At 35.1% G+C, this 11,871-nt stretch overlaps 1 protein-coding gene across 2 annotated transcripts; it reads right to left on the reverse strand.

Annotated features, from left to right (window-relative positions):
* Window positions 1-505: 505 nt before the first annotated feature.
* LOC117922257 (probable serine incorporator) lies at window positions 506-10,435 on the reverse strand. Of its 2 annotated transcripts, none has more exons than XM_034840320.1 (7): window positions 10,337-10,435; window positions 9,691-9,908; window positions 5,368-5,607; window positions 3,776-3,887; window positions 3,465-3,639; window positions 2,370-2,610; window positions 506-1,094 (listed from the first exon to the last, which is right to left on the reverse strand). In XM_034840320.1, exons 2-7 carry the CDS (start codon window positions 9,872-9,874, stop codon window positions 805-807), a joined length of 1,242 nt encoding a protein of 413 aa, XP_034696211.1. In that variant the 5' UTR covers window positions 9,875-9,908; window positions 10,337-10,435; the 3' UTR covers window positions 506-804. The 2 variants fall into 2 exon arrangements, with proteins under 2 accessions (XP_034696211.1, XP_034696212.1); XM_034840321.1 differs by lacking the exon at window positions 10,337-10,435 and adding an exon at window positions 10,165-10,310.
* Window positions 10,436-11,871: the final 1,436 nt, after the last annotated feature.

Here is an 11,871-nt window from a genome sequence, read left to right on the forward strand (position 1 = left end):
AATGTTTGCATTATGAAGGACCAAGCAAAAGGAAGCAAGCTATTCCAAGGGAGGTTACAAGGACTGTGTAAGATCATTCTGTTCAAGGTTCACCTTAGTTCCTCGATCCAACCCAGACATCCTACTTCAGCTTTGTCCAAAGAAATCTATCCAATCTAAGTGTCCTTTTAGTCTTACCTGCTAAATCAAAGGTATCAAAGTCCAGTTGTTTAATGTGACTGGTCTTTGATCTTTGGCATAAGAAGCTTGGTCATCTAGCCCTTCAATGGTTAAGAAAGTTTTATCAAGCTGTAACGTTCCTTTCCCAATTAATGAAAACATGACCCTTCTGCTTGCCAAATGAGAAACGGTCATAATCGCCCTTACATTTGATACATTCTGATCCTTCAAATACCATGTTAGCTTTTGTGGATGCTTGTTCATGTTATACCTGAATTTGCTTCTTAAAATGTAAATCAGAGGTGTGTTAAAACCTTTCTTCATTTCAAAATCTAGGTAGAACTTCTTAACAAGAAAATCAAATTGCTCGTATCTGATTGACAAGGAGCAGTTTGTCCTTTTATTTAGATACCAAACCACACAACACAGAACAGCAGTTCTATGCACATCAACACAGCATCGTCAATCCAATCAAGCCCCGCTTGTGAAAGGACAAGGACATGGATAAATCTCAGCTGGTGAAAGCATATGCGTAATCCATGTATCTAAACGTAATAGGCTTTGCATCAGTGAGTTGCACGCTTACAGAGTCATAAAGCTTTTATCTACATATATGATGAAATTGAAGTCAGAGACTTGACAAACTCAGAACTCCCTTTCTGGGAAGAGGATAGGAGCAGCCAGGGACCAGATGTACAGAGCTGCGGTTGCCCATCCAGTCACGATCCTGACCCACACAGATGGCCACCCAACATCCACCAATCTCCCACTCTCACCAACTGAGGTCGACCACCCTGTCAGGAGCATAGCTGAATACATGCTTGCAAGAGAGAAGATGATGTGGAAGAAGGTATACGAGTATGTGACTGGCTTAGCCTCGTGTTTTTCTTCAGGCACATCCGTCTTTTCTAGTGGAAGCAAAGGCTTTCCAGCACCTGCACGTTATGAGTAAAAGGAGTGTGTTAGTTCTGAAAGAACAGACTAGATATAAAAAAAATAAAATAAAAAATAAAAAATGGGAAAACCTAAAAAAGGGTGAGTCCCTTACAACTTTTGTGTAACCTAAATGTGGAATAATGATTTTTTTTTCCTGATGAATTGTCCCAGAGAATACATGTACTTTTTTTTCACTAAAACTATAGGAGTCAAAAGCTGCAAGAGATCTCTAATTTTCTAATCTTGAAGTAAACAAAGATTCAGAGACAAGATAAAACATTTGTAGATACATAAACAAAATATCCCCCTCTGAAACATTCTGAAGTGAAAGATCAAAATCACTACTGTAATTTGAAACTAATGATTTACAAAGCACAGAAGAAAAATGCAACGCAAATCAGTAGCTCATGAAGAGAGACCATGAAAATTTTGAGAGAGATTCCACAAGGTTTGAAATGAAGTATGAATATTCAGGAGATATTTTCAGTATTTTTTAACTTCCCTGAGAAAAAGGTTATCAATAGAGAGAAAATACTGCAAGTGACAAAAAGATGCCCATGGGTTTTTTTGTGCATATTGGAGATCTTTTGTGCTCAGATTGGTCTGGATGGGTTGTTTTTCTTTTGTTCACCCACTGGGCTTTCTATCTCTCTCATGTATTGCACATACACACACATGCATTTACACGCCATTTAAGTGCAGCACCTTCTGTATTAACATAAATATTCATCTCTCAAGCCTCTTTATAATTACCTAATAAACAGTGTTATCAATATGCTATATTCCAATTCTATTGCCTTCCTATGTTATAGTTCTCACTCTGGTTATGTATCTTCTACAATAAATAATCCTTTTTAGAAGTACCATAGAGCCTTGCAGGCTTGCACTCTTAATTGCCAAAGTCTACAACAAACCAAGAGACTCAAAAGTGACACTGGTCTTGTCACAGGCTGCTCCAATCTATGCACAACCATGGTATCAGCAATATACGACACCTAGCTCACAAAGTAGGTGTCATAGAGTGCTCCATGCATGCTGCACATGCTCATTGGCAATGTGTCATGCCCAAATGGATGATGAAACATTTAGGTTCTTTATGAATCTAAAAGCAAATTTTATGGGTTCCCAAACATTTTATGGAAGGTTAACATTCATTTACTTCTTGGATCACCATCAGCACATCAACTAAAAGGAGTCTCTGCATCCACATTCCATAGAATAGTGTGCAAAGTCAACATTCATAAAAGGATTTATGCTTTTGTGTGAATTCTAACCTGCACGTGGTGAACTTGGTGGGGAGAGAAGAGTTGTTGAAGAACCAGCACGAACAGCAGAGTAGATAACCGACAGAATAGTGGTCAGCAGTCCCAAGGTAAGGGTGCCAGTGGAAACAGCTTTAGAGTGCTTGTGAAGGCCATTGCATTCATAATCCCTGGGCTCACTGGAAAGCCCACTGTAGCAGAGGTACATGCAATACAAAGATACAACTGAAGCTGGCAAAATGCTGCCACCAACCTAATTTGCATCCATCAAAACTGTGAGATATCAAGGATGATGAAATCTCAATTTTTGAAGTGAACTAGAAAATCAATATGCACTTAGAAGAATAACCATGAAATGTGCTCAATTCAACCCAAGTTGCCTTACTACTATAGAATTTAGATCACTTCTTTGTTCTTTTTATTTTTTATTCAAGAATAGGTAGGCTCCTTCATAGGTTACCAGCTCCAAATACCCAGATTATAATTCAATGGAAAAGAAAAAGGCAGTACACATGGTCAAATACCAACACAACATGCTCTAGCAATCATTTGTCTCCAACAGGTTCGTTCATTTTTGACTTTGAACTCTGCTTTTTATTGGATTTGATTATTTGGAATTAAACCTAGAAATCCTAGATTGACCCTAACTCCCTGCCACCTGAGCCAATCTCCATTAGTAAACAAACTATAAAACTATTAAGTTAAACAAGATGACAATTTAGGTGTATATGGGCCTGTTTGAGAACATTTTCAAAAACAGTTCTCAATTCTTTTCAGGAACAAAATTCTGTTTGAGAACTCTTACATATAAAACAAAAGTTTTCAAACAGAAATTAGGAGCTAATCATGCAAGGAAAGCCTACACCATCAATGAGTATGGCAAACTTAATAAGTCATTTTTTAATCATCATATGATCCTTATTCTGACTGTTATAGGATGGCTACATAGAACCATTCTGAAAATCCATTCTATTTACATCCATTACTTCCATCAACTATTTTGTGCACAAATTTACTATCATAATATGCATGGTCTTGGAAGATGAGCAAACTAGTCAAATTGAAAATATTTGGCTATAATTACAAGTTGAGAGATTAGAAACTTACTGCTGGATGCAGAGCCACTATTGCAAAAACAAAAGCAAGAATCAGGGTCATAACAATAAAGAAGGTGTTGAGCCCACAATCATGTCCAGATGGAGTAAAGAAATGGAAGAGAAGTCCCGAGAAGGAAAATGTTGCCACATAGCAAACAAGTGAAACAACAAATAGAGCAATATACCTGTAATGTTCAAAAAGTAAAATACAGGCATAAAAATTGATTAATAAAAAAATGAAATCTAGATAAAACAATCAGAGGTTTTCAGATGATAACAAAGAAGAGATACAGCAAGAATATGATAATAACCAAAACTAACCAAAATTGCTCTCCATATCCAACCCATGTGTCATTCCATCTATGAACAAAATCCAATAAAAGCACAACTTGAACAAGAAGAAACAGTCCTGAGCCGAACTTTGATGTTGTCTCTGCATCCATAAAACTTACCCCTCAGATTAGTGAAATCATGGAGAAAAATTTTCAAAGAAACAAATAAATGAAAAACACAATCTAAAGGAGACCTTAGTGCCATTAAGAGGAACAGATTTCCTAAAAAGACAACTTTCTTCAAGGATCCAATCAAAATTTTGTTCTATTCTTATTTTTTTACGAGTATATGATACAAAGAACTTTAAGAAGAAAGGGGCAAATTGGGTTAATATCAGACAGTTCATTTATAATTCTGTTAAATTACATGTGACGCACTGACACTTGGCACGATACCACAGACAGTGGTCCACACTGATGTAAACAATTTTTATTTTCTTGAGTTTCTGATTTATGTTTTTGGGGCTTTAGGCTGTATTTACATAACCACCCACATCCAACCCAAGTAAACCTGATCCACATCACCCAAATCCATGAGTTATTCCTTCACTTGAAATTCCCAGAAGGCTAACCAGGAAGTAGTTTATTTGCTTAATCACAAAGCGGCCATGCTGGAGGAGCTTGTAGGGGAATCCTCATTGGAGTTTGAAGGATATATATCCCTTCCTTGTATATCTCTCCGTCATTAATGAAATTTTGTATTTTCTTGAGAGAGAGAGAGAGAGAGAGTCTACACTGAGTTTGCCACAATAAGTTAAATTGAGCTAACTTAGGAGTGTGTCAGAGATGGTGTGTCTACGCCAAAGAGTGTGTCATGATAACTTCTACTGAGATAGAGTGTGTCATGATAAGTTATATTGAGCTACCTTAGAAGTGTGTCAGATGACTTCTACTGTGAATGTGAGTGTGTGTGTGTGTGTGTGTGAGAGAGAGAGAGAGAGTCTACACACTAAGGACTGTGTCACAAGAAGTTATATTGAGCTATTGCAAGGAGTGAGTCATGATAACTTCTAATAAAGCATATTTTCTTTTCTTATTCCCCTTCTTTTCTCCTCTCTTTTTAACACCAATCAAACCATCAAAAAATTCAGAAATGGTTCTTATCAAATAGGAATCATTCCAAAAGGATCCCTTGTGCCAAGATTTGACTTGATATGTAGAATTTAATTGAAAATTATGACATTGCAACAGACTGAACAAGTTGAGGAGTAAATTATATTAAAGCATGTTGATACCAGAGATTATTTGGTCAAAATCGACATGCTTATCATTTTTTTAGACTTAATGATAGAACAAGATTTATGTTGCCAATCCTATATATAATAAACCCATCTTGGATTATGCTATCTGATTATATTATTTCATGAAATCCAGATCACAAAAGACCTAAATTGCCATGATCGTCATACATAATTTTGCAAATCCCTACCAAGAGTCTAGTACCCCCCATATTACAAATGCTTGAACTTTTAAAACAGAACATAGAAATTAGGAAAGAGCTAAGCAATATTAATAAATCAAATTAGTCAACTAAAAGATTTGCATTTGAAGCATCATAAACCCATAATAGAAACAGCTTACCATAGAAGCTGATTAGCTCATTTGGCAGGAAGAATGTAAAGATCACCAAAATGCACCAGCAAATAATTTTCATCATCCATCCACCATGGTGCATGCCATCACGAGGATCTTTCTGATTTTTCACACCAATCATTAGAATAGCTAGGATAGTGAAAAATAGAAAGTTTCCAAAGCTAACTCGCAGCACTGCATCTGTTTCGAACCACTCTCTGTTAGGTGTTTTGTGAAAATGATTGATCCCTGCATAGATAATCAAATATCAGTTTCATTCTCAATATCAGTAAATGCCATCTAAGAACTAGAGCATTTTTTTTTTTTTTTTAAGTAGGCAAGTACTTTAGGCAATTTTATCTTGGATTTTTTTTTTTTTTTGATGACGAGGAACCTTCCATGGTCAAGTCCTTAAGGACTCTCCATGGGGACCCAAACCTCGGGCTGCTGACTGCCCGGTAACAACCAGCATTAGGTAAATTTGGGGTATCATCAGTGGCAAGATTCAAACTCAGGGCCATGTGCCACTTACTGGGACCACACTTCGTAGTGTTTGCCTTGACCAATTGGGCTACCCTGGTGGGTTTTAGCTAGGATTATTTTTGTTATTCTCATCGTGGTTATTTGTAGCCATTCTTAGAACATGGTGTATGTTCAGTATTGAAATTTCCTAACTGAATACACACACATGCACTCAAAATATTGCATTCACAAATGTAATGGTGCCCTATATCAACACAACATAATAGAAGGTATACTCATGATGCACCACATTAAAGTAACTCTACTAGCAAGAGCAATATAACAAATTATAGTGTTTATTATTCATTTATTGATAAGAAACAATGCTTGTACCCATAGTTGTTAAAGGAGCCCTTAAAGTGCACCTAGGCCCAAGGCATAACCACTCCTTAATTATAGGGCCTTGCTTGCCAAGGCATGCACCTTGTTTAAGAGGTGCCACTGCTTTACTTTTCCTTTCAAGAGTTTAATTCTTGAATCTTTTAATTGTTGAAATTTAGATAATTTCATTATTCTTGTTTTGAATGCTTCTTTTAGATGTTTGGAATCTTAATTTTTTTTGTCGCTTGGATTGGATTTTGGATCATATTTTATAAATTTGATATACAATCGAAGTTATGTTTTACATTGTTCAAGCATGGAGCTTGTATTGTGCCTTGTGCCTAAGCCTTGGAAGATTTTTGCACCTTCATTATAAAACTATGTTTTCACCCCAATGCAAAAGAAAAACATGTACAAAAGGAAGAAGCAAGAGAAATCCTTCCGAACATGAGATCAGCACGATAGTATAAGAAAGAAGGAAAAAAGATATAGAAACTTTAACTCATCTACGATGAAGAGAATTCAGTTTAAATCCTAGTAGGATGCTCTTTCATCTTTAAAAAAGGCCATTGAGGCTTAAAGTGCAGAATGAATTAGCCTTGAGCCATGGCCCCATTTAGGGTAATTAAGGCTCAAGCCTCATCCTATTGAGGCTATATCCTTGACATTTGTTAAGGCTTAAGCCTCATACATTTGATGGGTTTTGGACCTTTGTGGGCTTTGGTATGGATATTCTATAAAAGGTTGAAGCCTCAATACTCAAACGGCTGTGAATGGATTTTGAACTTCTGTGGGTTTGTCTTATACATTCCATCAGTCATAGGTCTAGGGCTAAAGCCTTTTACTTTTTAATTAGAAAAAACAAAAGGAAGAAAGAAAGAAAATAACGAGATTGAAAGAAAGCAATAGAGGGATCCTAGTAGTAATAATGATAGAGGTGCTCAATATTATTTGATGGAGCCATGAGAGATCATTGGATTTTGGAAGAGAGAAAGAAACCAATGAAAATGAAAAACAATTCATTTTCTTATTATCAAATTTGTGGTTTTCTTATTATTTTACTTTTATGCAATTTCAATAGTATTTTCTGATTTTTTGAGAATAATCTTCCCTTTTGTGTGAGTTTTAAGGTTTGCACTTTATCCCCCCTGAAGGCTTATGCTTTCTCTCAATTGAGCAAAATGTTTCAAAATTGCCTTCAGCCTTATAAAAAGATTGGGATCTCTTAACAAAATCTTATGGAGGAATCTATAGCAAGAGTTCTAACATAACAATTTGTTGTTTAGTATTACACTAGATTTTTATCACTTTGATAGCTATTAACAAGACATCAAAGGCTTCTCAAGTAGAGATACAAACTCACAGGACAGGAGATCTTTTAGATATAACACTGAGAAAGAAGAGACATGAAACCACATTATAAGCTCATAGTCTAAGACTCTAAATGCTTTAGCACCAACAAGATATCAATCAGATAGATATACAAGGACTATTTGGCAATGTTTTCAAAAATGGTTCTCAAAAACAGTGTTTTAGAATGGTTTTTTTTTTTTTAAAAGTAGTTCTTAATTGTTTTAAAACTTAAAATAGTTTTCTTAGCTTTGATAAATGTGACATTGTCTCTTAGATACATATCTTCCAGAAAAGTGCACATACTCCAAAGATGATATTTTAGATACGAATTGTTTCCTTCAATGACATTTGTAGTATCTTCAAAATATTAATTAAGAAAGATTTTAGCAGTGTAATTTGTTCACACTAGTTTCAGAATCATGGTCTCAAATCACCCTTTTTGCTAAGAGAACTGAAGTGGCCATTTTTTTCATTATTTTGAATATAATATTCATTACGAAGGAGATTGAAGAATAGTCAGAGTATGATTGATGAAGCAAAGAAATGCACATGGAATTTTCATTGGACACGATGATATTGAATAAACTCAATATCATGGTCTCAAAGAACTGATTTTCCATTTTTTTCCCAAACAAATAAAAGCACCTGCAATGTTGTATAATTGTAAAATACCTATCATATCACAAGTCTTCTGAAATGGATCTAACACGCATATGTTTATGAAGCAGAATCTTAGGCACTAAACAAACAAGTGTAACCAAGGTTGGGTGCTAAGGTGGATGAGAGGTAACACAAGTAACATAGAATAATAAAATAAATGCATTTGTTAGAAGTTATAGGTTAAGTGCAATACAAGGAAAAGTTGTCTTAGAGCCAAGCACAAAGCAGAGGAAGGAACACACCAATAAGAAGTGACTGGATCAGAGTTAAAGTTGTCATAGAAACAAGAGGGAGGCTGGAAAATAACATAGGTCGAGGCCATGAAAAAATAAATTATTGCAGAGGTCTTGATAAAGGATACAACCCAACATAGAGCTTATATGGTGAAAAATGATTATCTAAACAGGGCCAACTAGTTAGAATTTAAGAATTTGTTAAACTAATTTAACAATGGTTTGAATTCATGACAACAACAAAAGACAGCTTTTCATATTATAGATATATATGAGATAAGGGTCAACCTCAAACTCAAATTTCATATTATGATGAATGCATGTATTGAGATTTCATACTTATCCATTTTTTTTTAATTACACACTATTTCAACAAAAACAAAAACAAAAACAAAAAACTAAAAATCCTTTCACCTTGAAAAAATTACATAAAAATCTCACAAAAAGTATCTAGAGGTATTTATTTGTGTGATTGAATGCCTTTATTGTACTCCATGGTATCATGCTACATGCATTCACCTCCTTCATAGAATATTGGCCTTTGTATTTTGCGCGTGTTGCATAATTTTTTTTCCCCAACAGCATTCACATTCTCAGAACTTCTTGCAAAGCTTTGACTGGTTTCTTACACATTTTTCAAAAGTAATTCTAATTTTGGCAAATTGATACCATCCTATCATAGCCCACATGAGAAAGCATTATAACTACCGTCTAAAAGATAGTAAAAAGGATGAAATGTCATGACATCAAGACCAAACCTGCATACGATGTATACAAATAGCAAATCAGTCATACCAGGTTTCCCACATCCAAAATGATAGGATCAAGTTAGGGTGAGATAAATCAAGGAATTTATTTTTTGGCCAGATCAGAGTACAATGCAAAACTTGCCAGTATGGCCCAACAAAAAATTGTTCATGGAGGAGGAAATCTGTCCTAACGAGCCCATGGGCTCTCTGTGAAGCCCTGAAAATTTACAATTCCTTGTTTTTGAGCTAGAAGCTCATAGACAAGTATCATGAATTTTACAGATTAAGAAAACCACAAAAAATATGTACAGCTTTTAATTCTTGAATTAGTATCACAGGCATCTTAACTACCTTCAAAGATAGTTTCAGCCCCAAGATTTCTCAGGAAAATAAAACTATACCCAAAATCTTCAAATGATCACAATTATATATTAAAATTGAAATAGTAAGGACCCATACAAAATGTGCAATAAAGGGAAAATTGAAAAACTTACAAGGAAGCTTCTCCATAAGAGGTGCAGCAACCTCCCTTAGAATCCATGAAACGATCAGTGACAGCGCAAAGAGACCACAATATGCGATCCGAGCAGATCGTCGGCTAATCCCCGACACCACAGTACGGCAAGCGTCGCATGCGCAAGCCGCACAGCACGAAGCAAGGCACGAAGCAGCCCACATCCTCCCTCTTAACAATCAAATCTTTACTTCAAACCTAAATAAAAACAATAAAATTTAAGACCTCATTACCATCATTAACTTGATCGCAGCAAAAGAAATTTCCTACAAATAGCTGGATTCCTCTTCGGATTCAAGTGAAAACCGAAGAAAACCCTAATTAATTGTACAGCTCGAGAGAACATGATGATGATGATGATAACCCTAATAAATCGCACAAGCACAAACCGTGAAAAACCTAATTAAGGAATCTAAAAAACCAAAGCCCTGATCATCTAACGCTATCAACGCACCGTTTCGTTGGTGAGAGAAAGGTCAGAAAGCCAAACCCTTTTAGGTGATTTTGTTTAGTAACAGAGAAAAACCCCAAATATTTGGCTCAATTCGGGTAAAGAAGATGTCAAGATGAGATGTAAGACTAAATGTTGAATTTTCTTAGGTTTTCTCAGGAACCAAGCGATGTACCTTGTTGGAATTGAGAACGAGACGGAGAGGAAGCTACCGATGGCCTGCTCGTACAATAGCTATCATTTATAATAATAATAATAATAATAGAGAATTCAGAATCGCTTGCACATTCGGACTCCAATATTGAATTTATTCTAATTTATTATTATTATTATTATTATTCTATTTTATTATTATTATTGATAGGATGGAATACACTTTATCCCTCAACTTATCTCGTGTTTTGCACATTAACTCCTTAGAATTAAAATTGAATATATAGCATCCTAGGCTTCTTAAATTGTATCACTTCGTCTTTTTCATGGTGTTAATTTAAGTGAACAAAAATCTTGTGTCATGACTAACTAATAAATGGTAGATTTGTAAATTTCTAAACCCAAAAAGCAACTCTCCCTTCTTCAATCTTCATCTTCTTTTTACTCTGTAACACATTATAACCTTAACCCTATTTAGCTTTTAAGAAAAATGTAAAAACAAAATAAATCAAAGTTCTTAAATTGTAATATTCATTGACTTCATTATAACTAGTTAACATAGTTGAGTAGAGATTTTAATTTCCTTCTAGAAATTAGATAAGAGAAAACTCATATTCAAATCTCCCCTCTTTTTTGTCACCTTCTCAACAACCAAACAACAAGAACATGTAAAGTCAGACCATCAAAATCCCACATCCATTGAGCATTGCACACACAAAAACAATTTCACCCAAATGGGTATCCTTCAAAATCAACCCAGAAACTAAACCCCTCCAATCCAAAAAAAAAAAAAAAAAAAAGTCATTTCGATACCATAAAATACCCTTTGTAGACCTCAAAATTCAAAACTCCAAGCTCCCTTAGCTCCGTCTATAGAGGTGGAAAATCCACAATGCCTAAGAAAACAATGTATGATTAAGGTTTGAAGATTGAAATAAGAATGATGAGAAGATAGTAAGAAGACAAAAACAAAATACTGAAATTGCTAACCATCTATAAGAGGGGGAAAATGCTGAAAATTGCACCCCAAATAGGGTTAGGGGTACAATGTGTTGCAGACGAAGATGAAGACAAAGACTAAGGGAGAGAAAACAATGTATGATTAAGGTTTGAAGATTGGAATAAGAATGAGGAGAAGATAGTAAGAAGACAAAGACAAAATACTAAAACTACTAACCACTTGTAAGATGGGGAAAATGCTGAAAATTACACCCCAAACAGGGTTAGGGGTACAATGTGTTATAGATGAAGATTGAGGGAAGGAGAGTTGTTTGGAGATTTTTGGGTTTGGAATTTTACAAATCTACCTTTCATTAGTCAGCCACGTGCACAACACGTGAAATTTTCACCAACCTAAACTAACACCATCCAATGAAAAAGGTAGAGTACTGCAATTTAAGAAGTTTGGGGTGCAATGTGTTCGATTTTAAACCTAAAGGGGCAATGTGCAAAACATGGGATAGGTTGAGGAGATAAAGTGTATTAAACCCTTATTGATATTATAAAAATTTTACTAAATAAAAACAACCTTTAAACACAAATATCTATCATGTTTGT

The sequence above is a fragment of the Vitis riparia genome, chromosome 9 (assembly GCF_004353265.1).
Source record: "Vitis riparia cultivar Riparia Gloire de Montpellier isolate 1030 chromosome 9, EGFV_Vit.rip_1.0, whole genome shotgun sequence".
Taxonomy (NCBI): domain Eukaryota; kingdom Viridiplantae; phylum Streptophyta; class Magnoliopsida; order Vitales; family Vitaceae; genus Vitis; species Vitis riparia.

What these genes read in the sequence shown, in the direction of transcription:
- LOC117922257 (XM_034840320.1), bottom strand. Translation starts at nt 9,874, where the DNA reads ATGTGGGCTGCTTCGTGCCTTGCTTCGTGCTGTGCGGCTTGCGCATGC. An exon ending in TGAGCTAATCAGCTTCTATG is followed by an intron (nt 3,888 to 5,367) that starts GTAAGCTGTTTC and finishes TTATGGATGCAG; the next exon opens with AGACAACATCAAAGTTCGGC. An exon ending in ACCAAGTTCACCACGTGCAG is followed by an intron (nt 1,095 to 2,369) that starts GTTAGAATTCAC and finishes CATAACGTGCAG; the next exon opens with GTGCTGGAAAGCCTTTGCTT.